Source organism: Chelonoidis abingdonii, chromosome 11 (assembly GCF_003597395.2).
Source record: "Chelonoidis abingdonii isolate Lonesome George chromosome 11, CheloAbing_2.0, whole genome shotgun sequence".
NCBI lineage: Eukaryota > Metazoa > Chordata > Testudines > Testudinidae > Chelonoidis > Chelonoidis abingdonii.
Genome location: NC_133779.1, coordinates 24,166,268 through 24,191,872, shown reverse-complemented (window position 1 = coordinate 24,191,872; position 25,605 = coordinate 24,166,268). Strand labels below are relative to the sequence as shown.

The window sequence follows — 25,605 nt, the reverse complement described above, 5'->3', positions numbered from 1 at the left end:
GTCACGTTAGCCGGAGGAGAACGAGAGGGACTCGCACTGAGCATGAGCAAGTAACAAGCTGCTGACCCCTCCCTTCCCTGGCTGGAGAGGGCGGAAGCGCCGCGCGGGCAGGCTGGGAGATGTAGTCCTGACTCTCCCGGAGCGGAAGTGACGTCGGCGGGGAGGACGTTGGGCGCTGCGGCTCTGCCTGGCTCGCGCGGGGCCGTTGGAGCTCTCCCGGGGCCGGAGAAGGGTTTGTGCGCCTTGGGCTCTGGGCATGCGCAGATCGCGGCGGGAGAGCCCTGCATTAACCCCCCCCGTGCCCGCCCGGCCCTGCTCCCGCTGGAGCCGCCCTGGGGCCGGCCCCGGGCTCTGCCCGCCCCGCTGCGGAGCTGCAGCCTCCAGGTCCCGGAGCGAGCCCGGGGGCGGCTCGGAAGCTGCTGTCCCGCAGGAGCCCAGCGCCCCCCGGGCCCGGGCCAGGCTCTGCCCTGGGGCCGCGGGGGGTGGCGGGAGGGCCGGCCCTGGGTCCCTGTGGGGCCGGGCGGGGCCGGGGGGTGAGACCGGGCGGGGCTGGGAAAGGGGCGGGGGGAAATGTCTGTGCAGCCCGGACATGGCGGGGGGGGGAGGGGTCTGGGGGCTGGTGTCGGGCAGCGGGTCACGTGCGCCCCCCAGTGTCCGATCCAGAGACACCCACGTGTCCCCGGGGCCTGAGCCCAGCTTGAGTGTCCCCCTCGCCCCAGACGCTAAACCCCCGGAGAGGTCAGCGCTGCAGGCACCTGCCAGCGCCTGGTGTGCAGGGCCCGTCTGTGCGCGCCAGTGTCCCTGGGGGAATTTAGTTTGTACCCATCGATGGACGTGGCTGGTGCTTTTTCTGTAGCCTGTTGTAAAACTCGGGAAATATCTATTTGAGTTGATTGACCCCTGTTTTCCCCCCAGGTGTACCTGTACCCCTGCTTGAGAACCACTGATGTAGGGGAACCCTGCTTTGGCTTTGCCTATCTCGCATCAGCCTGAAGTCAGCTACGCTGGGTCACCACCTCCTACCATGGCCCCATGGGCAGGAGTCAGAGACAGGACGTCTCCTTTCAAGTGTAAAAGCAGCAACTGCTCCATGAAGGGTTGGTTCTGGTGGAGTAATTTTTGATACTTTCTTGCCTCCTTTTCAGATTTTGCCCCATTTTCTCTCTAATTATCCAACTTTTTTTTCCCACCCGTTTGAGCTGCAGCAAATTTTCTTCCTTTCTTTCGGAAATTGTCCTGAATCGTTCCCCAAATGAGAAGGGGCTTAATGGGTGCAGCCTGCAGAGCTCTCAGACACAGCTGCCTCTTGGGTAGGATGCGGTGGCCATTCTCTGCCAGCAACAAGGCAAGGAAGGGGACAGGAGGAAAAAGTTCCCACTGGAGACTGTCCAGCCCAAGGTTACACAGTCCTGGCTCCTGATACCCCCAGCTGCCCAATGCAGCTCTCCCAGCTGCCAGTCACCTGCCCGCTCCTGCTGCTGGCTCCTCCCCACTGCCAGGGAGTTTTCCAGGCAGGGGGTCCCGCTAAGGGGAGGAGGGAGCCCTTACATAGCCTCTTAAAGCACCTCCCCAAAGGGCTCCCTGCTGCCCATGTGAATGGTGTGGGTGTGGGGGAGGAGGGAAATTATTAGTCTGTTTATTGAACTTCCGTATACAATCCCGTCAAACTGTCCAACTACTCTCTCTCTCACTTAATATAAAATCTCTTCAAATCCGGGTGCTTTTCTCTCGTGATCAAATATTTCTTTTTAGACCTATTTCTTCCCCAGTTCTCAAAGATAGATTTAAAATATCCCATGTGCAGTGCTGTAGCAGCTGCGGTGGTCCCAGGATATTGGAGGCTGCCTCCTTGATTTATACAGATATGTTCGGAGTTATTCTCCAGCCCATTCCTTATGAATCTGAACATGTTTGCTTATTTGCTGGCAGCTGTGCAGTGAGTGGAGCTTTTCATTGATCTGTCTACAGCAACGTGCGGATCCCTTTTGAGTTGTGTAGCCGATAATATGTTCTGCTGACACTGCTAGGTGTACTGAATGTTCAGTAGGGGTTTCTCCTCTCTTCTTTATTTGTATTTCTTCTCCCTACTAATGTTGGGGTGTCCTTCTCCTATAGGTTAGTGTATTAATGATCTCATCTTGGTGTCATAAGTGTCAATTCATTGCCATGTGGTCAGACATCTCAGGATGTTCTACTGAAAACTTGGCGTTGGCTCATGTTCCTCTGGTTGGCTGGTTTCTTTACGAATAAAATTCCCCCTTAGACACTCTGTTTCCAGTTCTCCAAACCTTGGGGATGACTGTCAGGCCATTTATCTATGCCGGAGTTCATAGGCCTCAAGCCTTATGGTAACTGCTCAAGCCAATATCATACAGGATACAGGCCTGTAGGTTCCTGGCATTACTGCTGCATAAAATAAATGATAAAGCTGGATTTATGGGCTACATTTGATAGTTAATTTACCCTCCCAGTGTATAAGTAGCTGCAGTTTTTCTCTCAGGCTTTGCTTCTCTTCCCCATTTTCAAAACTGGAGGATCTTCAGGTTTTGGAGGGAAAACTGTTGCTGTGAATCCTTCTCAGAAGAAGGGGTGAGGGAGGAGGAAAGGACTCTGGCCTCCTCCCTCCTGAGCAATGTTTCTGGTCTCACTGAGACCAGCATTACTCAAGAGACACTTCAAGGAAGAATATAGAGTGACTCCAGATTAACATGGGGGCAAATAAAATCAGGATATGTCCCTGTGGAGAGAGGAAAAAACAATGAGGAGTCCGTAGAGACTAACAAATTTATTTCGGCATAAGCTTTCCTGAGCTAAAACCCCCTTCATCAGATGCATGGAGTGGAAAATACAGTAGCAGATTATATATATATACACACACCCAGTACATGAAAAGATGGGAGTTACGGCCTTACCAAGTGGGGATCAGTGCTAATGAGACAATTCAATTAAAGTGGAAGTGGGCTGTTCTCACCAGTAGAATACCAAGGGAGGAAAAATCATTTTTGTAGTGTTAATGAGGGTTGCCCATTTCAAACAGTTGACAAGAAGGTGTGAGTAACAGTTGGGGGAAATTATTATGGGGAAATTAATTTTTTTAATGACCCGTCCACTCCCAGTCTTTATTCAGGCCTAATTTGATGGTGTCCAGTTTGCAAATTAATTCCAGTTCCGCAGTTTCTGATTGGAGTCTGTTTTTGAGACTTTTAAGTCTGTTACTGAGTGAACAGGAAGATTGAAGTGTTTTCGTACTGGTTTTTGAATGTTATCATTCCTGATGTTAGATTTGTGTCCATTGATTCTTTTGTGTAGAGAGTGTCTGGTTTGGCCAATGTACATGGCAGAGGGGCATTGCTGGCACATGATGGCATATATCACATTGGTAGATGTGCATGTGAACGAGGGGAGGGGGTATCAGTTGTTGCTAAAGCTGAGGGAAACCTTCAGTCTCTGTCTGACTGTGTCTCTCTCTCTCTTCTCAAGATATTGGGGTTGAATTTCCTGGTTCAGACGCTGCTGCCTGCATTGTGATCTGGGAGCCCAGACTGAGCAGCTGCTGCTCCCCCAGTGGGGTCTGGGCTCGGGAGTGACTTGGAGTGAAGCTTCCTCTGTGCCCAGGCAAGGTGAGGACTTTCTCCAGCTGCAATTTGCTCCTTGGGCCAGTCCTAAGCTCTGCCCACACCAACATCTGAGCCAGATACTCCAGCCAGCCCCTCCTGCACCCCCTGCCCACACCAGCCTCGCACCTCCTGCCCTGCCTGCAGCCAGCCCATCTCCAGCCAGCCCTACACTCCCTGCCTGCAGCCAGCCCCTCCTGCACCCCCTGCCCTGCCCAGCCCCTGTCTGCAGCCAGCCCCGCATCCCCTGCCCTGCCTGCAGCCAGCCCTGCACCTCCTGCCTGCAGCCAGCCTGTCTCCAGCCAGCCCCGCACCCCCTGCCCTGCCCGCACCAGCCCTGCACCCACAGCCAGCCCCTGCCGCACCCCTCTGTGGCCCTGCCCGAAGCCAGCCAGCCCCAAACACATCCCTGCCTGCATCCCCTGCCCTGTCTCCAGCCAGCCCCTGCCACACCCCTCTGCGGCCCTGCCCGAAGCCAGCCAGCCCCAAACACACCCCTGCCTGCACCAGCCCTGCACCCACTGCCCTGCTTGCAGTCAGTCCCGCACCCCCTGCCCTGTCTCCAGCCAACCCCTGCTGCACCCCCATGCCTGAAGCGAGCCAGTCCTGCACTCCTCTGTATCCAGCTGTCATGGTATAATTCCCCACTCTGAACCTTAGCGTCCAAGAGACGGGGTACCAGCATGAATTCCTCTAAGTTCGATTACCAGCTTAGTACTTGTATCGCTGCCACCAACCAGGAATTCCAGTGCCTGGTACACTCTAGTCCCCCCAAAACCTTGCCCAGGGAACCCCAAGATCCAGACCCTCTGGATCTTAACACAAGGAAAGAAAAACCTTTTCCCCCACCGTTGCCTCTCCCAGGCTTCCCCTCCCTGGGTTACCCTGGAAGATCACTGTGATTCAAACTCTTTGAATCCTTAAACAGAGAGGAAAATTCACCTTCCCCCCTCCTTCTCTTTCTCCCTCCCAGACTCTCCCTGAGAGAGAAAATAATCCTAACACAGAGAAAATTAACCTTTCTCTCCCCCTTCCCTCCTTTGTCCCCACCATGTCCCTGGTGGATCCAGACCCAGTCCCCTGGGGTCTCACCAGAATAAAAAAACAATCAGGTTCTTAAACAAGATAATTTTTACTGTTTTTCTCTCTTTAATTAAAAGCTTATCTTTGTAAATTTAAGATGGATTAGGTGCAGGGTTTTTCAGCTATAGACACTGGGAATACCCTCCCAGCCTATACAAGTACAAATTAAAATCCTTTCAGCAAAATACAAATTTAAACTCCTTCCAGCCAAATGCACATTTGCAAATAAAGAAAACAAACATAAGCCTAACTCGCCTTATCTACCTAGTACTCACTATTCTGAACTTATAAGAGCCTGTATTGGAGAGATTGGAGAGAAACCTGGTTGCACGTCTGGTCACTCTCAGAACCCAGAGAGAACAACAACCAAATTCTAACAGCACACACAGAAACTTCCCTCCCTCAAGATTTGAAAGTATCCTGTCCCCTGATTGGTCCTCTGGTCAGGTGACAGCCAGGCTTACTGAACTTGTTAACCCTTTACAGTCAAAAGAGATATAAAGTACTTCTGTTCTATTAACTCCTACTATCTGTTTATGACACCAGCCCTGCCAACCCTGCCCTGCCTGAAGCCAGCCAGCCTGCCCCACACACCCCTGTCTCCAGCCAGCCCTGTACCCCTTGCCCTGCCTGCAGTCAGACCCTACCTCCAGTCAGCCCCTGCCCTGCCTCCAGCCAGCCCCATGTCCACTGGTGCCCCGCAGTTCCCAGGGCAGTAACCCTGCACACCTGCTTCAATGAAGGGGGGTAGGGAGCAGCTGGGACCCACACATGTGCACACCCTAAGGTGACCAGACAGCAAGTGTGAAAAATTGGGATGGGGGAGGGGGTAATAGGATCCTATATAAGAAAAAGACCCAAAAATCAGGACTGTCCCTATAAAATCGGGACATCTGGTCACCCTAGCATACCCCCAGGAGTGGTGGGGACCCACACATGTGAAACAGAGCTCATTTCTAGTTCAGGCCCATCTTTTTAAAAAAAAACTTTACGTAGGGTTAACATACATCTGTATTTTCCCAGACATGTCAGGCTTTTGGGGTCTTAAATCTCCGCCCAGGAAAATATGGACCTATGGTAATCCTGCTGGTAGAAAAAATACATACTGTGGCACATCCCTTAAATCAGAACTTTTTATAGGGAACCAGTTGCTAAGATTTTAGCAGCTCATCACTGCCGTCAGCCCCAGCCCTTCCGGGGGCCAGAGCTGGCCACAGCATACAGCCTGTGTTTGGGTCACACCCTGATGTCACGGCTGTGTGGAGTGCATTCGGAATGAGGCAACCCAGAGCTGCTGGGCAACCTGTCACATAGTTCCTCTTGCTGTATTGCAAGGTTTATTTGCATTTTGACTGGTAAGTTGAATTTAACCACGGTTATAAATTGTCTCTATAATAATAATGATGTACTATGTGTTAGCTAGCCCCAGCTGATTCCGTGATGCGAAAACACTTAATGCTTATACCAACACATTGTTTCGGTATTTCATATACTTAAAAGATCGCAAATGAACTATGCTATTCGCTTGCTGCTTTAAGACTTAAGTTCATTACTGTTGCAAATATATATTTTAAAACTGATTAGGCCTATTGTCTTAATTTCATCTAATATAAAAATAAGAAAATATTTTATAAATTTTAATAAAATAAACATTATTGAAGAAAATCAATTGCAGGGAGGGATAGGTCAGCGGTTTGAGCATTGGCCTGCTAAACCCAGGGTTGTGAGTTCAGTCCTTGAGGGGGCCACTTAGGGATCTGGGGCAAAAATCAATACTTGGTCCTGCTAGTGAAGGCAGGGGGCTGGACTCAATGACCTTTCAAGGTCTCATAGAGTCATAGACTTTAAGGTCAGAAGGGACCATTATGATGATCTAGTCTGACCTCCTGCACAACACAGGCCACAGAATCTCACCCACCCACTCCTGTAACAAACCCCTAATCTATGTCTGAGTTACTGAAGTCCTCAAATCGTTGTTTGAAGACCTCAAGCTGCAGAGAATCCTCCAGCAAGTGACCCGTGCCCCATGCTACAGAGGAAGGCAAAAAACCTCCAGGACCTCTGCCACTCTGCCCTGGAGGAAAATTCCTTCCCGACCCCAAATACAGCAATCAGTTAAACCCTGAGCATGTGGGCAAGACTCACCAGCCAGCACTTAGGAAAGAACTCTGTAGTAACTCAGATCCCGTCCCTTCCACTTCTAGGAGATAGGTATATCTCCAATTATTTATTTTACAACTATCAAAACATAAATTATTTTCCTAATATGAAAGTGAAAATCTATAATTAATATTATTTTAGAATGTGGTGACATTTATCAATATGAGTAAGAGATCAAGAGACATTTGTAGAAAGTACTCAAGTGGGAGTAAGAAAAGAGCCATATACAAGGCAAAAGCAGTTGAAAGACAGAAGCAAAAGGGTGCTTTAAGCAAGTGTTTTAGCAGACCTGATTCTACTGTTGAACTGGAAGAGCTCAGTGAAGATGCAGATATGGTTGAAAATTATCCAGTAGAACATACAACACAGACAGAGAATGACAGCAATGATGAAGAATTTGAAGAGCCAAATCTGTCTGAAGAAGACACTCAAGACAGTCACGGAGAAGAGAGGACTACAAAAAGGGTTGTAACTGATGCTGAAGGTACTGAGGGTCAAGAATGCTTTTCTGATAATAAAGATGGAAGTGGTTTTGCTCCAGAGCAAAAAGGCAACTTCAACTCTGCTGACCAAATAGAAATATCTGAAGATCTTGGCCAGAATACATTAGCCAGTGTATCAGGGAGTATTTAGTAAAACAAGGGCCACCTAAAATTATTGTAGAAGATTTCCCTAAAAATAAGATTGGGAAACACTTCTCAAAGTTTCACTGCAAAAGGAAACTTTCAAATGGTGAAATTGTACCTCGTCCGTGCCCCATGCTACAGTGTGAGCGGACAAGATCTTTTGTTATTACTGTAAGATTTTTTTGCAATAATGTGACAAGTTCATTAGCATCTAATGTTTTTAATGCCTGGTCTAATATTCATACGAGATTGTCCGAGCACGAAAACTCAAAAGGACATTTACAAGCTGTGCTTAGTTGCTGCGACCTTCAGCAAAGGTTATCTGCTGAAAAAAACATTGACACAATACAACCAAAACGTATTGACCAAGAAGCAAAATGCTGGCATCAAGTTTTTGAGAGACTAGTCGCTGTCGTTCAGTTGCTAGCAGAACGAAACTTATCATTTCGTGCCGGCTGGGAACATCATACAATGGAAATTTTCTTGGAGTTATTGAATTACTGGGAAAGTTTGACCCAGTGATGCAGGAACGTTTACGAAGAATCAAGAACAAAGAAATACATGACCATTATTTAGGAAAAAACATTCTAAACGAACTTATTAATATTGTAGGGAATGCTGTTAAACATGAAATAATAGCTCAAATTAAGGCTGCTAAGTATTTTGCTATTATACTCGACTGCACTCCTGACATTAGTCACCAAGAACAAATGTCATTGATCATTAGGTATGTGGCGGATGGTGTATCACCAAATATTCCAGCAGAAGTATATGAACATTTCATTAAGTTCATAGTAGTAGAAAGCAGCACAGGTGAATATTTGTACAATATCCTTTTAAGTGAACTCGAAGACCTGGGATTGGACGTTGCAAATATCCATCGGCAGAGCTATGACAACGGCGCATATATGAAGGAAACATATCAGGTGTACAAGGACGACTTTTGAAAACAAACCCAAGAGCTTTTTTTACACCATGTGCATGTCACAATTATAATCTCATTTTGGGAGACATGGCCAAAACATGTCCTGATGCGATGAGTTTCTTTGGAGCCTTGCAGCATATTTGTCCTTTTTTCTGCATCTACTAAAAGATGGACTATTTTTAGAAAATGTGTTACTGGCCTTCCTGTAAAGCCTCTTTGCGAAACGCGATGTGAATGTAAAATGCAAAATGTCAAAGCTTTGTGGTACCGAGCAGGGGAGTTTTATGATGCACTGGTAGAGGTAGCAGAGACAATTGATGATGCTCAAGCAAAAAGTGAAGCTGAATCGCTGGCTATTCAAATGAAGAATAATAAGTTTTTGGTTTCGCTAGTTTTCTGGCATGATTTACTTTTCCAAGTGAATTTTGTGAGCAAAGGGCTACAGCATGCTACAATGCATATTTCTGAAGGTATTTCTTCATTGGAAAAGCTTTGTAATTGGTTAAAAATGTACAGAGAGAAGGGTTTTCAAGAAGTGTTAATTGGTGCCAATGAACTTGCCAAAGATCTAGATGTGACTCCAGTATTCCAGACTAAAAGCTTGCACAAACAAACAAACAAAAAAAACAATTTGAGTACGAGTCTGCAGACGAGCCTTTTTCTGATCCAAAAGAAGCTTACAGAGTGCAATGCTTCAATCAAGTCTTAGACAAAGCTTTACAGTCACTTGAACCAAGTTTGAACAGTTACAAAAGCATATGAGTTTATTTGGATTTTTATGCAAATTCAAAAATCTTCCCAAGGGCACTATATGAAAATCTGCTGCAGATCTGGATCTTGCATTGACAGATGTGAAACTAGTGCAGGAAAAAGAACAAGTTTCAACTGTAAAATCAGTTGACATAAATGGCTACATGCTTTGTGAAGAACTGGAAGCATTAAAGCCAATTATTTCATCTGATTGTAGAACCCCCCTAAAAATGCTTCATTCAATATCTGGCATATAATAACCGATCAACATAGCAATTTGAATCTCCATGACTATTCTGGTAACTGTAGCCTCAGGAGAGAGGAGCTTCTCCACATTAAATCTAATTAAAACATATCTGTGATCAACAATGCAGGAAGACGATTTAAACAGTTTGGCAATCATGTCAACTGAATGCAGAGTAATGAAGAGCTTACAGTTAGGCAATATACTGAAAGATTTTGCTGAACAAAAAGCAAGGAAGATAAAGTTTTAAAAACATATAGGTGAGGTGTACAATAAAGTTTCTCTTAATCAACTTGATATTTATAATATAAAAGCAGCAGAGTCCTGTGGCACCTTATAGACTAACAGACGTATTGGAGCATGAGCTTTCGTGAGTGAATACCTACTTCGTCGGATGCATGCATTTATAATATATGATGTATTAAGGGGCTTATTCCTTCACCCTCTCACTTCCCTGGTCCTTCTCGCATGAACAGAGAACAACAATACCCAAAGTCCAAAGGTGCAAACAATTCGATGTTTATTGGGGTAAACTTCCAGCAAGCAATGATTCCAGTTTCCTTCCTTAGTGTCCCCCTTTCTAGCTCTGACACCACAGAGCCTTGCCTGTGTCCCTGTTTCTGCTCCCATTTCCCCTTTTAGCAAAACATGATCCCAATACCCCCATCCCCAGTCCCTGTTCTCATCTCCCCCTTACTTCCCGACTGACTGCAGACTATATAGTAAAACTTGAGTTCTGCTTAGCTATACCTTAACCAAACATTTTACTGAAAAGTAACCAATCCTAACTTACTGTAACATGGTTATTTAACCAATTATATCCCACCACCTTAATTAGTTTACACCCAGCAAAATTAATTATACAGCAGACAGAAACAATTACAAAAGACAGAGACCATGCAAATAAACACACAAAATGATACAGAATTGAGGATTTCACAACTACAGCTATACAAACATAAGGGTTTTCCAGCTGTGTCTATTGATGTGTGTTCTTATCAGACAGAAATATTAAACTAAATTTCCTTTTACATGTTCTAGGCTCTCTGGAGGTGATAGATCAGATCACCTTTCTAAAAGCCCCATTTTGCCTTATTTCAGTATGACTGAACAAGGCCTCAGACCTGGTCTACAATGCGGGGGCGGGGCGCGCGTGTCTCAAGGCCTCAGACCTGCTCTACAATGCGGGGGCGGGGCGCGCGTGTCTATGTAAGATATGCAACTTCAGCTAGGGTATCTTATTCCGACTTACCTCCCGTCCTCACAGCACGGGATCGACGTCCGCGGTCCCCCGTCGACTCCACTACCGTCGCTCGCTCCGGTGGAGTTCCGGAGTTGACGGGGAGCACGTTTGGGGATCGATCACTACCCTCCAATACGGCCGGTAGTCTGGACGTACCCTCAGACTATCACAGTGAGAGAAGGCCCTTACACAGATAGACAATGATTTTGATTCTTTCTTTTATACCTCTATAACTAGCTAAGTGATAAGAATACACCTAAATTCTTTCTTTTATACCTCTATAACTAGCTAAGTGATAAGAATACACCTAAATTCTTAAAGTATAGGCCAGACAGGCTTGAATATCTATATCCTAACATGACGCAATGTACATAATATATAATTTTGTTCTTATTTATATAGTTATGGAAAGTAAATAATACATGGAAGAAATGAAAGGCTTTTTTTTTACATGTTTTTTTTTTTTAAGTCATCCCTGCCGGGGCCCGCCGAAAATGTTCGAATTGGGCCCCGCACTTCCTAAAGCCGGCCCTGGTGCTAGGGATGGATATGAAAGTGACTCTGCACAAATAGCCTCTCATCACCCCTGTCATAAATAGATAGCTAAAGGTTAATGTTTCTTTTACCTGTAAAGGGTTAACAAAGGGAACGAAACACCTGACGAGGACCAATCAGGAAACCGGATTTTTCAAAGCTTAAGGGAGGGAATTTGGGGGTATTTCTTGGTCTTGGGTCTTTGTCTGTTCTGTGCTCTCTCAGCTATGAGAGGGTCTATTTCCAGTCCTTCTAATCTTCTGTTTCCCAGTTGTAAGTACAAAGTTAGCAAAAGTATAGTCTTTTAAATTGTTTTGCTGTATTTGAATCTGTGTATCTGGCTGGTGGAGTCTTTATGTGTATTTGGCTATAAGTACTTTAAATTGTATTGTTTTTTTGGATAAGGCTGTTTATCCCTTTTCTATTGGTTTATTCATTTTCTATAAGTTGAAAACCCTGTATCTTACATCTAGGTTACAGAGAACTTTTATCTATTTCTTTCTTCTTTCTTATTTTATTAAAGTTTGCTTTTTAGACCTGTTGATTTTTTTTTCTAGTTGAACCCACCAGGAATTGGTGGGAGAAAGGAAAGACAGGGGGAGGGGGAAACTGCTCTCTGTGTTTAACTCTCCTAGTGTCCAGGGCGGAAGAAGCTACGGGGGAAGAGAGAGAGAATCTTTTCTTGTTCCCTTGTCTTTGGGTTTGTCTTTTGTGGAAGAGAGGAGACAATGCTTCTTGTATTGTGATGTAAAGAGGTTGCATCAGTAACTCTCAGGTTAGCCCAGAGAGGAAATTCTGGTTGGGAGAGAGGTGGGGGGAATGGTTTATTTCCCTTTGTGGTAAGACTTAGAGCCTCCGAGTCTTGGGGTCCCCCAGGGAAGGTTTTGGGGAGACCACAGTGAGCTAACACACTGGAAATTTTTGGCTGGTGGCAGCGATATCAAATCTAAGCTGATAATTAAGCTTAGAGGGTTCATACTAGCTTCTCAGGTTATGAACGCTAAGGTTCAAATCTGAGTAGGAAAGCTATGACAACCCCACATCTCTCCTCCCCCTAGCAATTGCAGGAGCCTATCCAGCCATAGGGGAGTGAGCACCCAGGAATGGCTGTCTGTCCCATCTCCTGGGCCTCCCCCTCTGGCAGAAACACAAGGAGAAAAGGGAGAGAGAGACTGATAGGGGCAGTGGGAGAAATAATTGGGGAGATATTCCCAGTTCTCTAACCTATCTCCCCACACCACCACCCCCACACACTTACTGCAGCATCCCTGGGCAGATTCCCTTTCCAGTGAACAAAGTGAGAGGAAAAATCAATTCCTGACTCTCTCTGTGCCCCCGGCTGTGGCAGTGTGCTGCCCTGGGAACCATGTCAGGGGAAATCCCCCAAGTCACTCCTTTTGTTCTGCTCATTTCATATTTGGTTCCCAGACTTTGTTTCTGGGACGGTTTCGAAAAAGTCTTGGCTTAGTGCTAGTGTGGTGGGCCGGGTCAGTGGTGTAATAAAATGACCAAACATTTCCTCAAAATAGAATCGTAGAACTGTAGGGCTGGAATGAACCATGAAAAGTCACCTAGTCCAGCCCCCCAACACTGAGGTGTTTGTCCAACCTGTCCTTAAAACCTCCCTTGGTAAACTATTCCAGTACTGAACTAGCCTTCGTCACAACTGAGTCACAGGGCTGGCTCAGATTCAATTTGTGACCCACTATAACCCCCAGATCCTTTTGAGTAGTACTGCCCCCTAGCCAGTTAGTTCCCAGTTTGTAGCTGTGCATTGGATTTTCCCTCCCTAAAATGTAGTACTTTGCACTTGTCTTTACTGAATTTCATCTTGTTCATTCAGATCAATTCTCTAATTTATAAAGGTCATTTTGAATTCTAATCCTGTTCTCAGACGTGTTTGCAACTCTTCCCAGCTTGGTGTCATCCTCAAATTTAATAAGCACACTCTCCATTCCATTATCCAAGTCATTAATAAAAATATTGAGTGGTACCAGAGTGAGGATTGGCTCCTGTGGGACTGCATTAGATACATCCTCCCATTTTGTCAGCGAGCCATTAATAATTACTCTTTGAGTACAGACTTTCAAGTACATGACATTTCTCTTGTTAGCTGATGAGAATGTCATGGGGTCTTCTGTCAAAAGTCTTACTAAAATTAAGATATGTCATGTCTACAGTGTCATAAGGTCAGTACCCCTGTTAAAGCAGGAATTAGATTGGTTTGGCATTGTTTGTATTCGATAATCTAGGCTGGCTATAACTTATCACTTTATTATCCTCTAGGTGCTCATACATTGATTGTTTAATACATTTTCTTTCTGGGTATCTAAACTAGGCTTGACTGGCCTCTGTTCCCCAGGTCTTCGTTGTTCCCTTTTTGGAAGACAGGTTTTATGTTTGCCCTTCTCCAGTCTTGTGGGACCTCACCATCCTCCCGGAGTTGTCGGAGATCACTGTTAACTGTTCCAAGATTGCTTCAGCTAATTCCTAGAGTAGCCTAGGATGAATTTCATTAGGCCCTGCTGACTTTAATAAAGGCATTAAAAACCTTCGTCTTGTTGATGTCATCTATTATTAGCTCTTCTTCTTCTCTGGTAAGTAGATGACCTACACTTTCCTTCCCCTCTCTCTTGCTCCTAATATATTTATAGAACACTTATCTTATTACCTTTTTTGTGTCACTTCCAAGGGTGTAACTCATTCTGTGAGTTAATCTTTCTGATTTTGTCCCCGCATGCTTGTGCAATCCTTTTGTACTCATCCATAGAAATTTGTCCATGATGCCAATTTTTATAGGATTCCTGTTTATTTTCTGGTCATGAAAGAGCTTATGGTAGAGTCATATTGGTTACCACTCAACAAAGAAATCTTTGTGCCATTGTCGATAGTTCTCTGAAAACATCTACTCAATATGCAGTGACCTTCAGAAAAAGCTAACCAAATGTTAGGACCGTTTGGGAAGTGGTAGATAATAAGGGGGGAGGGATAGCTCAGGCCTGGTCTACACTATGCATTTATACCGAATTTAGTAGCGTTAAACCGATTTAACCCTGCACCTGTCCACACAGCGAAGCCCTTTATATCGATATTAAGGGCTCTTAAAACCGATTTCTATACTCCTCCCCGATAAGGGGAGTAGTGCTGAAATCGGTATTGCCATGTCGGATTAGGGTTAGTATGGCTGCCATTCGATGGTATTGGCCTCTGGGCGGTATCCCACAGCGTACCATTGTGACCACTCTGGAAAGCCATCTGAACTCGGATGCACTGGCTAGGTAGACAGGAAAAGTCCCGCGAACTTTTGAATTTCATTTCCTGTTTGGCCAGCATGGAGAGCTCACCAGCACAGGTGACCACGCAGAGCTCATCAAGCACAGGTAACAATGCACAGTTCCCGAGAATCGAAAAAGAGCTCCAGCATGGACTGCATGGAGGTACTGGATCTGATCGCTGTATGGGGAGAGGATTCCGTGCTAACAGAACTCTGTTCCAAAAGACGAAATGAAAAAACATTTGAAAAAAATTTCCAAGACCATGATGCAGAGAGCCCACACCAGGGACTTAGTACAGTGCGTGTGAAAGTTAAGGAAGCTCAGACAAGGTCCTAACCAGAAAACTAAAGCAAGCAAACGGAAGTCCGGGCAGGGCCAAAAATGCCGCTTTTACGCTGAGCTGCATGCAATTCTAGGGGGGGTCGCCACACCACTACCCCGCATGCTCTCCGCTGGAATTCGAGGTGGGGCTGTAATCTCAGCCATGCTGAGGATTTCTGCGGATGGGGAAGATGGAGGAGGACGAGCTTGCAGAGAGCACACAGACTCCGTTCTCTCCAACAGCTCAGGAGTTTTCTCACCTGATGGATTACCCCTCCCGCCCTCCACAAGCCACTATCCCAGAAATGAAAGGCACGGAAGGACCTCTGATGAGGTGTACCTATTGTAATATATAAACATGGTTTTAAAAGCAATGCGTTTTTTAATGATTAATTTGCCCCAGACTTGGGATGCATTCACGGCCAGTAAAGTTACTGGAAAAGTCTGTTAACATGTCTGGGGATGGAGCGGAAATCCTCCAGGGACATCTCCATGAAGCTCTCCTGGAGGTACTCCAAAAGCCTTTGCAGAAGTTTCTGGGCCTGATGGGGCTGGAGGTGCAGCAGATGGCGGAGCAGGAGGGGACACCCTAAAATGTTCTCTTGACCTTTATGCCCACCCTGGTCGCCCTGCCTGTGCATGAAGAGTTTCTCAAGATAGCCAAGACCTTTTGGCAAACCCCCTCCTCCACTCCTCCCACCTCAAAATGGGCCGAGAAGAAGAATTTTGTTCTGGCCAAAGTTTCAAATACCTTTATACCCACCCACCCCTGGGCTTGCTGGTTGTGTCTGCGGCCAACAACAAGGACAAACAAGGTCACACCTCCCCAGTTCCCAAGACCAAAGAGGCCAAAAGGCTCAACCTATTTGGGAGAAAAGTTTATTCTACCACCAGCTTACAATTTTGGGTAGCAAACCAGCAGGCCCTGTTGGGCAGATATAACTTTAACCTCTGGGACGGTCTCAAAAAGTTCTCTCAAGGTCTAGCCCAAGAGTTCGGCACCCTAGTGGAGGAGGCTACCATGGCAGCCAGATGCTCCCTGTAGATGGCATGACATGTGGTGGACTTGGTGGCTTGGGGAGTCACATTGGCGGTTGTTATGTGGCGCAGCTCCTGGCTCCAAATGGCAGGCTTCTCCCAGGAGATGCAGACTTCAATTCAAGACCTCCCTTTCGACGGGATTGGTCTTTTCTCCGAGCAGATGGACACCAGGCTGCACAGGTTGAAGGACACCCTTCGCTTGTTGGGCATGCACACATCACAGTCTGCCCCAACTGACAAGACTGGCAACCCCATCATGGCTCTGCATTAAGAAGAGATGCTAGTTTTAGTCATCAATGCCCTTCTTCCTCCCACTCACCTGTGCAATCTGAACCCGCCAAACATCTAGTGAGCCAAAAATGCTCATTTTGAGGATGTGCCCAAGAGCGAAGCCTCAGACAGCCACCTGGATCCTTTCCACATTTTCCTCAACCGCCTCTCTCCCTACCATTCGGCCTGGTAGCAGGTTACATTGGACTGCTGGGTCCTGGACATAATAGTTCAGGGCTATAACCTGCAATTTTTCACTGTTCCTCCCTCCCACCCTCTCACTTCCCCGTCCCTTTTCAGGGACTCTTTTCATGAGCAACTCCTCATTCAGGAGGTCGAAAAGCTCGTGGACTTGGGGGCTGTGCAGAAGGTTCCTTGGGATGCGTAAGGAAGAGGATTCTACTCCTGCTACTTCCTAATCCTGAAGGCCAAAGGGGGCCTAAGACCCATCCTGGACCTGCATCACCTCAACGCATCTCTCAAGAAGTTGAAGTTTTGCTTGGTCTCTCTAGCCTCCATCATCCCTTCCCTGGATCTGGGAGACTGGTACGCCACTCTCAACTTCAAGGATGCTTACTTCCATGTCTACATATTCCTGGGACACAGGCGTTTCCTGCGTTTCTTGGTGGCTGGGCGCCACTTCCAGTTCACAGCGCTTCCCTGTGGCCTGTCTTCAGCTCCCAGAGTGTTCACAAAATGCATGATGCCAGTGGCAGCTTATATGACACATCGAGGGATCCAGATCTTCCCATATCTCAATGACTGGCTCATCAAGGGCAGGTCTCCGGGGCAGGTGCAAAGGAGCCTCGCTCTGGTGCCCTCTACCTGCAGTGACCGGGGCCTGCGAATAAACACACGTAAGTTCATGTTGATGCCAGTCCAGCGCACAGAATTTATTAAAAAGTGTTTCTCGACAACACGCGGGCCAGGGTCTGCTTTCCGGAGGTACATTTTTAGGCCATAATGGACCTGATTTCCCACAAAAAGAGCCACCTGTTCACCATGCCCCACACATGCCTGCGACTGATGGGACACATGGCCGCATGCACATACGTGGTCAGCCATGCTTGACTTCATCTGTGGCCTCTGCAAGCATGGTTGGCCTTGGTCTATATCCCCAGCAGGTACGCCCTGGACCAAGTCGTCTCAGTGCCCAGCCACATCTTCATCCCTGGACTGGTGGCTGGATCCCAAGTCGGTGCTGCAAGAAGTTCCCTTCATGACCCTATCCCCGTCGCACTCCCTCCTCTTGGACATCAGCTCCTGACAGATAATATTGCAGCAATGTATTACATCAACGGACAGGACGGTGCCAGATCTTCAGCCCTTTGCTGGGAGGTGCTCAGCCTCTAGGACTTTTGTGTGCAGCATGCCAGTGATCTAGTATCCGCCCACCTGCCAGGAACTAAGAACGTCCTGGCAGATCACCTCAGCAGGACCTTCTCATCTCACCATGAATGGTAACTCCATCCAGAGGTAGACAACCTAATCCTCCACAGGTGGGGGATGCTGCAGGTGGACCTGTCTGCATCCAGGCAGAACAGAAAGTGCCACGTGTTCGGTTCTCTGCAGGGAAGGGACAAAAGCTCCCTGTCAGAAGCCTTCTTAATTCAGTGGTCGGGAGCGCTGATGTCTGCCTTCATGCCGGTGCCTTTAATCCACAAGATCCTGCTAAAGATGATGCAGAACAAAGCAAATGTCATCCTCATAGCCCCCGCATGGCCTCACCAACACTGGTTTGGCATGCTGTTGAGTCTTTTGGCGGCCACCTCACTGCAACCGCATCTTCGGCCAGATCTGCTGTCCCAGAAACACAGCAATCTGCTGCATCTGTATCTGGCTACGCTGCACCTGACAGCTTGGCTTCTGCGTGGATAAGCATGGATGAATGGCAGTGCTCTGATGGTGTCCAGCAGGTCCTGCTGGCTAGCAGCAAACCCTCCACCATGGCTACCTACGTGGCAAAGTGGAAGCGGTTCACGTGTTGGGCCTCTGACACATTTGCGCTGAAAAGGCCCCACTGCAGCACATCCTGGACCTTTGCTGCACCTTAAGCTCCTGAGCCTGTTGCTGTCTTTCTTCAGGGTACACCTGGCAGCCATTTTGTCGTTCCACACTCTGTTTCAAGGCAAGACCTGGGGATTACAATGGATCAGAAGCTGGATATGAGTCAGCAGTGTGCCCTTGTTGCCAAGAAGGCTAATGGCATATTGGGCTGCATTAGTAGAAGCACTGCCAGCAGATCAAGGGAACTAATTATTCCCCTCTATTTGGCACTGGTGAGGCCACATCTGGAGTACTGTGTCAGTTTTGGGCACCCCACTACAGAAAGGATGTGGACAAATTGGAGAGAGTCCAGCAAAGGGCAGTGAAAATGATTAGGGGGTGAGGCACATGACTTACGATGAGAGGCTGAGGGAACTGGGATTGTTTAGTCTGCAGAAGAGAAGAGTGAGAGGGATTTGATAGCAGCCTTCAACTACCTGAAGGGGGGTTCCAAAGAGGATGGAGCTTGGCTGTTCTCAGTGGTGTCAGATGACAGAACAAGGAGCAATGGTCTCTAGTTGCAGTGATGGAGGTCTATGTTGAACTACAAGGGTGGTGAAGCACTGGAATGGGTTCCACAGGGAGGTGGTGGAATGTCCATTCTTAGAGGTTTTTAAGGCCCAGCTTGACAAAGCCCTGGCTGAGATGATTTAGTTGATGTTGGACTAGATGACCTCCTGAAGTCTCTTCCAACCCTTTAAAAAAAAAAAAAAAGACTGTCTTTGCCCATTCCCTGATGGCGCACAGTTCTTGAAAGGTGTGGAGTACCTCTACCCTCATGTCTGGGACCTGGTCTCCCCTTGGCACCTGTCAAGGCTCATGGGTCCCCGCTTTGAACCCTTTGCTTCCTGCTCCCTCCTGCTTCTCTCCTGGAAGGTCTCCTTTTTGGTCACTATATCTTTGGCCCATAGGGTGTCTGACATCAGGACACTCACATTGGAGCCACCTTATATAGTCTTCTATAAGGACAAGGTCCAGTTGCGTCTGCACCCGGCTTTTTTGCCCAAACTCGTCTCCCAGTTTCATACTGGTCAAGACACATACTTACTGGTTTTTTCTCCAAAGCCTCATGCGATGGATGAGGAATGCAGGCTGCATACCCTGGATGTCAGATGGGCGCTGGACTTCTACAAAGATAGAATGAAGCTGTTCTGACAGTCATGCAGTTGTTGGTTACTGTCGCAGACAGGATGAAGGGTTGCCCAATGTCTGCCCAGGGAATCTTGTCTTGGATCATGGCCTGCATCTGCTACTTTTATGAACTGGTGAAGGTGCCCCTGTCGACTAAAATGATGCCTCACTCCACTAGGCTGCAGGCATCAACAGCCTTCCTGGCGCAGGTGCCGATCCAAGAAATCTGTCTGGCTGCAACCTGGTGAGATAATGCGATGTTGATGAGGGTTAGTTTCCAAGCAAGCATATTCCAAAGCTCTTCACACAAGTCGGGCTTATCTCGATACGCCAATAGAGTCTGTTCCCCAGTGTTCCGTTCCCAGCTCTGACGCCGCAGAGCGTTTACCCCGTAACCCTCTTCCCAGCTCTTATGCTGCAGAGCCTTACCTGTGTCCCAGTTCTCCATTCCCCCCTTAACAAACCTGATTCCAATTTCCTTTCCCCCTCCTGTTTGACCCCAGTTTATATAGTAATATTCTCAGCTATACCTTAACCAATCATTTTACTGAAATTTAACTAACCAATCCTAACATGTTGTAACATAATTCCCTAACCAATTATATCTCACTACCCTAACTAACTTATACCTAGCAAAATTAATTATACATCAGACAGAAACAATTAGAGAACCAGACAGGTTAACAACAGAAAAGTGGGGGACAAAGATAAAACAATACAGAAATAAGGGTTTCACAACCACAACCATTGAGAAGTGGTTTCTTGCCAGACAGGCTGCTGTCAAACTAAGTTTTCTTTAACCATCTTCAGATGTGTTTCTTTATCTGGTGGTGATGGGCACTATCAGGACAGGATCGTCTTCCTAACAGCCCAATAGCACCTTAGTTCAGTGTGACTGGTTTGGAATGTAAGGATGTGAACCTTCACTTCCCAGCTTATGGCTTCTCCTGCTGCTTAGCCAAACTCCTTCGCCTAAGAACAAGGCCTCAGCCTATCCTAGTGAGAGAAGGCCCATACACAGGCTATGATTTAGATTCTTTGTTTTTATAGCCCTGTAACTAGCTAAGTGATAAAAATACACCTAAGTTCTTAAAGCATAGGCTTTACAGGCAGGCCTGAATATCTCTCTTCTAACAGTGGGGTCTACCCCTTCCAACATTTTGTGTCTGTCTTGTCTATTTAGATCGTAAATTCTTCAGGGCATGGGCCATCTACTATTCTGTGTTTGTACTTGTCCTAGCACAATGGGGACCCACTGTTAGTTGCTCCTAGGCACCAAGGTAATGAATATGATTTATAATAACTCTCCTGCCACTTTGAGCCAAGGAAGCTGGCCTTGGGATGTTACTGCTTAAAAATGAGCTGTGGTTAAAACCATGTAATATTCTTTGTGACAAGTATCCCAGAAATTCCGCTGACCTCCCTTGTTTTCTTTCCCTGGAGTAGGGTTTTCAGTTTCCAAACCTGATGTGATGTCACATCTGGAACGAGGGGAAGAGCTGTGGGTCCCAGACCTCCAGGGCTCTGAGAAAGAAGTGCTTTCAAGAGCTGCCCGCACAGGTAAGAAATTGGATAAACCAACTCAAAAACTGTCTGTGAATACAGGAAACATTTGGGATGCCTTTCAAAGACCTTGTGAGCTCTTCAAGTTCAGGATTGTTCCCTGCAAATGTGGAATCATTATGGCAGATGTCAGTCAGGATAGGTGGGAAGCCAAGAGTGACAACTGGCAGCACGTCCCTCCCTGATCTCGCTTTCCCCTGAGTGTCCTGGTGAAATGCAGACCAAAACTGATCCCTTCCTCTGTCCTCTGGGGAAGAGTTTATGGAAAATCTGCTCCTGATATGTGTGGGAGAGATCAAACCTATTTTGGTTTGTTCATCCCTTTTACCATTCCTGTCTCTGAGATTTCCTTTCTCTCTGGCACAGGGAGTGACCTACGTCTGGATTCTCTCTGTGACCCATCAGGTGATGGGATGGTGAGTGAGAATGAGGAGGAGGATGTTGAGCAAGTAGAACCACCTGGGACATTATCAGGAAGATCCAAAGGGAATGTTCCTGGGAGTTGTACACTCCCAGAAAAAGAAAAAGCCTGTGAGACGCAGCCGATGCCAGAGGAAAACTTGAGTAGCCACTCAGACCTTATTACTCGTGAGAGAATCAACGTGGAAGAGACACACTACACATGCCATGAGTATGGGAAAAGCTTCAATGGGAGCTCAGACCTTTTCACACATCAGAGAATCCACAGAAGAGTGAAACCCTACATGTGCTCTGACTGTGGGAAAAGCTTCAGTCGGAGCTCAGCCCTTATCACACATTGTAGAATCCACACAGGAGAGAAACCCTACACGTGCACTGAGTGCGGGAAGTGCTTCAGTTGGAGCTCAAACCTTTTCAAACATCAGAGAATCCACACAGGTGAGAAACCTTATGGATGCTCTGAGTGTGGGAAACACTTCACTGATAGTTCAACCCTCATCTCGCATCAGCGAATCCACATAGGAGAGACGCCCTACACATGCGCTGAGTGCGGGAAAAGCTTCAATCAGCGCTCAAACCTTAATAGACATCAGAAAATCCACACAGGAGAGACACCCTACACATGCTCTGAGTGCGGGAAAAGCTTCAAGTATAGCTCAAACCTGATGACACATTGTAGAATCCACACAGGTGAGATGCCCTACACATGCTCTGAGTGTGGGAAAAGTTTCAGTCAGAGCTCACACCTTATCAGACATTGTGGAATCCACACAGGAGAGACGCCTTACACATGCTCAGAGTGTGGGAAAAGCTTCAGTCAGAGCTCACACCTTATCACACATCGGAGAATCCACACAGGAGAGACACCCTACACGTGCTCTGAGTGTGGGAAAGGCTTCAATCAGAACTCAGACCTTATCAGACATCGGAGAATCCATACAGGAGAGACGCCCTACACATGCGCTGAGTGTGGGAAAAGCTTCAATCACAGCTCAAACCTTATTAGACATCAGAGAATCCATCTGAGAGAGAACTGTAATAAATGCCTTGATTAGGTCTGGCCAAATATGTATTTTTTTAATTCCATTTCCTAATTCGCACATAGTGATGTTTGCACCATCTTCACAGTAGTCTCTCAGCTTCCCCAGATAAGTTGCCTGCTTCTGCCTTTTGCAGCTCACCCTTTTTTGAGGTCAGTCCTGTGATCTTTTCTATCGACTCCTTTCCTTTTTAGTCGTAGGAGTGTGTGTCCCTCCAGCCAGGAACGTTCATCAGCCGCAAGTGGGAGTGAGATCCCAACAAGCTACACTGAGACAAAAACTACCTGTGCCTTCCATTCACTAGGGCTGTACATGGCGTTGGCTGCTCAAGTTAGTGGTCTTGGTGTAAAAAGAGAATTAAGTTGTAGAGCAGATGCAGCCCAGTTGCAGTGGTTGGCATTAGCTTTCCCCTTGACCTGACCTAAACACTTGTCAGAAAAAACTACCGGTTTCTTTTGCAAGCATTTGCTTTGCAATGTAGAGGCAGAAGCAGTCTTCGCTGTTTCCTCAAAAGATTGACCAAAAGGTGGGAAGAGCGGACACGTTTGGTAAGGCACCACTGGATGCTGCATCCCTAACCTCCACTTTACCTGGCAGGTGCCTTGGCCAGCTTAGCCACGGTGCCACTCTCTGGAACTTTTCTCCCAAGTGCTCCATTTTTCATTAATGAGAATCAAAAGGAAGGTGACAGAAGAGTATTGCCTATAAGGATCTCTGTGCATAGACATCCCCAGCGAATCCCAGGGATGTGGTGCACAGGCTCTTCTGTTGCAGCAGTTGCAGTTGAAGCAACCACTTTGCCAATGCCAGCGACAGTAGCCTTTTCATCAGCTCCAGGCTTGTGATTTGATTCTTTTCAACACTTCACTCTAAAGAAGCCTTTTCCTTAGCAAGCAATTACTGGGATTGCCAAGGGAGGTCTCTTCTCTTTCCTAGAAAGGCATAGGAAAATGTGAGCGGAGGAGACTAAGGCACCACTGGGACTTGAACCCAGGATCTCCTGTTTACTAGACAGGTGCTTTAGCCAGCTAAGCCATGGTGCCTGCGTCAAGAAACTGCTTTCAACTGTTCCACTTGATGGTCCAGGACAACGCCTGCAAATTCCAAAGTACAGACGTTCCCCATTTCCCTCAAGACGTGCAGACCTTGAGGTGTCTGCCTCTCTGTGCACAGAAAGCCACAGCTGAGTTGACAGAGGGCTTCTCATATGTGCTTCTCCCACCAGTCACTCTGGTCCTTTAGTGGTTAGTGCTCTGCATTTCAGTTGCAGTAACCTCAGCTCAATTCTGAATCATGGTAACCTTTCCATCAGCTCCAGACTTCTCATTTGCCACTTTCCAAGTGTAGTGAGGCAGGAGAAAAGATAAGGCAGCCTTGGAGAGGCTGTGCCGAACCCAACCAATCAGGGAAGGACCTATTGGGAGAGCCACTCAAGAGATGGCTTGTTGGAGTAGCCCATATAATTCCCAGGACGGCCAGCAGGAGGCACTGCAGCGGTGAGGCATGCTCCATTATACCAAGACTTAGCTGCAAGGAAGGCTCTCTCTGTCTTGAACAAGCACTTAGAAGGATTGTGCTGACAGATCTTTCCTTTTTATGAAAAGAGATACAAAAAAGGAGACATTAGGTTCAGTAAGAAAGAACTGGGAGGTCAAGCCAGGATCTCCTGGTTAGTGGGAAGGCTCTTCAACCAGCTGTTTCCAAAGATCACTATCTAGACGCCTATTAACAGCCACTGCAGATGTTCACCACAAAACAAAGAGATGCCGAAACAGAGTTCTCCACTGCCTGCAGACATCAAGCTACCATGAGTTCTGTGCATAGAGAGGCCTCTGCTGGTGGAAAGACACTTTGGTAGAGACTCTTCTGACACCAGCTGTGGTCATATAGTGGTTAGCACTCTGTGCTGTGGCTTCAACATCCCACAGATGCAAGTTCAGTCATGGGGACATTTTTCTTGTCTCCACATTTGTCTAGTGGCTCCTTTCAACACTTGTCACCAAAAAGGCCTGTTTCTTTTGCAAGCAATGTACAGCTAAGCAAAGGCAGTCTTCTCCATTTCCTGAAAAGATAAACCAAGCCATGGGGAGAGGAGAGACATTCAGCCAGGGACCACTGGGTACTTGATCTTGAATCACCTCTTTACTCAGCAGATGTCTGTTTGGGAGCTTTCCCTTCAGTCCCTCCCCTGGTTCTTGTCACTCAGGCAGAAATCAAGAGACCAGAAATCCAAAGTGCAGGCAATGTGATGTTTATTGGGGTTTGTCATAACTATAAAGGGAAGGAAATAGCCTTCCTGTGTACAATACTATAAAATCCCTCCTGGCCAGAGACTGGCCAGACACACCAAAATCCTTTTACCTGTAAAGAGTTAAGAAGCTCGGGTAACCTGGCTGACACCAGATCCAAAGGACCAATAAGGGGACAAGATACTTTCAAATCTTGGTGGGGGGAAGGCTGTGTTTGTGTGCTCTTTGTTTTGGGGGTTGTTCGCTCTTGGGACTAAGAGGGACCAGACATCAATCCAGGCTCTCCAAATCTTTCTGAACCAGTTGCTCATATTTCAGACTTGTAAGTAACAACCAGGCAAGGCGTGTTAGTTTTATCTTTGTTTTCTCAACTTGTAAATGTTCCTTTTGCTAAAAAGTTTATCTTTGTTTGCTGTGACTTTGAACCTAAGGCTAGAGAGGGTTCCTCTGGGCTCTATGAATCTGATTACCCTGTAAAGTTATTTTCCATCCTGATTTTACAGAGATGATTTTTACCTTTCTTTCTTTAATTAAAAGCCTTCTTTTTAAGAACCTGATTGATTTTTCCTTGTTTTAAGATCCAAGGGGGTTTGAGCTGGACCTGGGTTGGGGGAAAGGAGGAGGAATGGTTAATTTCTCTTTGTTTTAAGATCCAAGGGTTTGGATCGGTATTCACCAGAGAATTGGTGGAGGAGTCTCTGAAGGCTACCCAGAGAAGGGTTATAGTATTTAGGAGGGAGAAATTCTGGGGGGGAGGTAGACAGAGTTTCCCAAATGACTCATTAATAATTTGGGTGGTGGCAGCAACCAGATCTAAGCTGGTAATTAAGCTTAGGGGTTCTCATGCAGGGCCCCACATCAGTACCCTAAAGTTCAGAGTGGGGAAGGAACCCTGACAGGGTTAGTTTCAAGCAAGAATATCCATAGTTCCACATGCCAGCAGAGTCTGTTTCCCAATGTTCTGTTCACAGCCCTGACACCGCAGAGCCTTTATCCATGCCCCCTTTACCCCTCCTCTTTCTTAGCAGCCCCAAATATACCTACAGTTCATGCCCCTGGTCATGAGTCTG

At 46.8% G+C, this 25,605-nt stretch overlaps 3 protein-coding genes, 1 long non-coding RNA gene and 1 other non-coding gene across 17 annotated transcripts in view; 2 read left to right on the top strand and 3 right to left on the bottom strand.

Annotated features, from left to right (window-relative positions):
- LOC116816480 (uncharacterized) overlaps window positions 1-25,605 on the top strand; it is a 560,774-nt gene that overhangs the window by 124,418 nt on the left and 410,751 nt on the right. The gene's annotated exons all lie outside the window — the stretch shown is intronic.
- The window catches only part of LOC116821735 (uncharacterized), a 310,474-nt gene that overhangs the window by 84,595 nt on the left and 200,274 nt on the right, over window positions 1-25,605 (bottom strand). The gene's annotated exons all lie outside the window — the stretch shown is intronic.
- Window positions 147-25,087, top strand: LOC116832968 (uncharacterized). 10 transcript variants are annotated; one of them, XM_075070408.1, is made up of 6 exons: window positions 156-232; window positions 916-1,070; window positions 3,416-3,620; window positions 13,542-13,776; window positions 20,710-20,823; window positions 21,193-25,087. In XM_075070408.1, exons 5-6 carry the CDS (start codon window positions 20,736-20,738, stop codon window positions 22,299-22,301), a joined length of 1,197 nt encoding a protein of 398 aa, XP_074926509.1. In that variant the 5' UTR covers window positions 156-232; window positions 916-1,070; window positions 3,416-3,620; window positions 13,542-13,776; window positions 20,710-20,735; the 3' UTR covers window positions 22,302-25,087. The 10 variants fall into 10 exon arrangements, with proteins under 10 accessions (XP_074926500.1, XP_074926509.1, XP_074926501.1 ...); XM_075070400.1 differs by having other exon boundaries at window positions 916-1,097; window positions 3,481-3,620; XM_075070406.1 differs by having other exon boundaries at window positions 916-1,107; window positions 3,445-3,620; window positions 13,518-13,776.
- Window positions 9,906-10,904, bottom strand: LOC142047442 (uncharacterized). The gene is made up of 2 exons (XR_012656709.1): window positions 10,575-10,904; window positions 9,906-10,526 (listed from the first exon to the last, which is right to left on the bottom strand). It is a non-coding gene; the product is annotated as an uncharacterized LOC142047442 (long non-coding RNA).
- TRNAT-AGU (transfer RNA threonine (anticodon AGU)) lies at window positions 23,256-23,329 on the bottom strand. Its single transcript has one exon. It is a non-coding gene; the product is annotated as a tRNA-Thr (tRNA).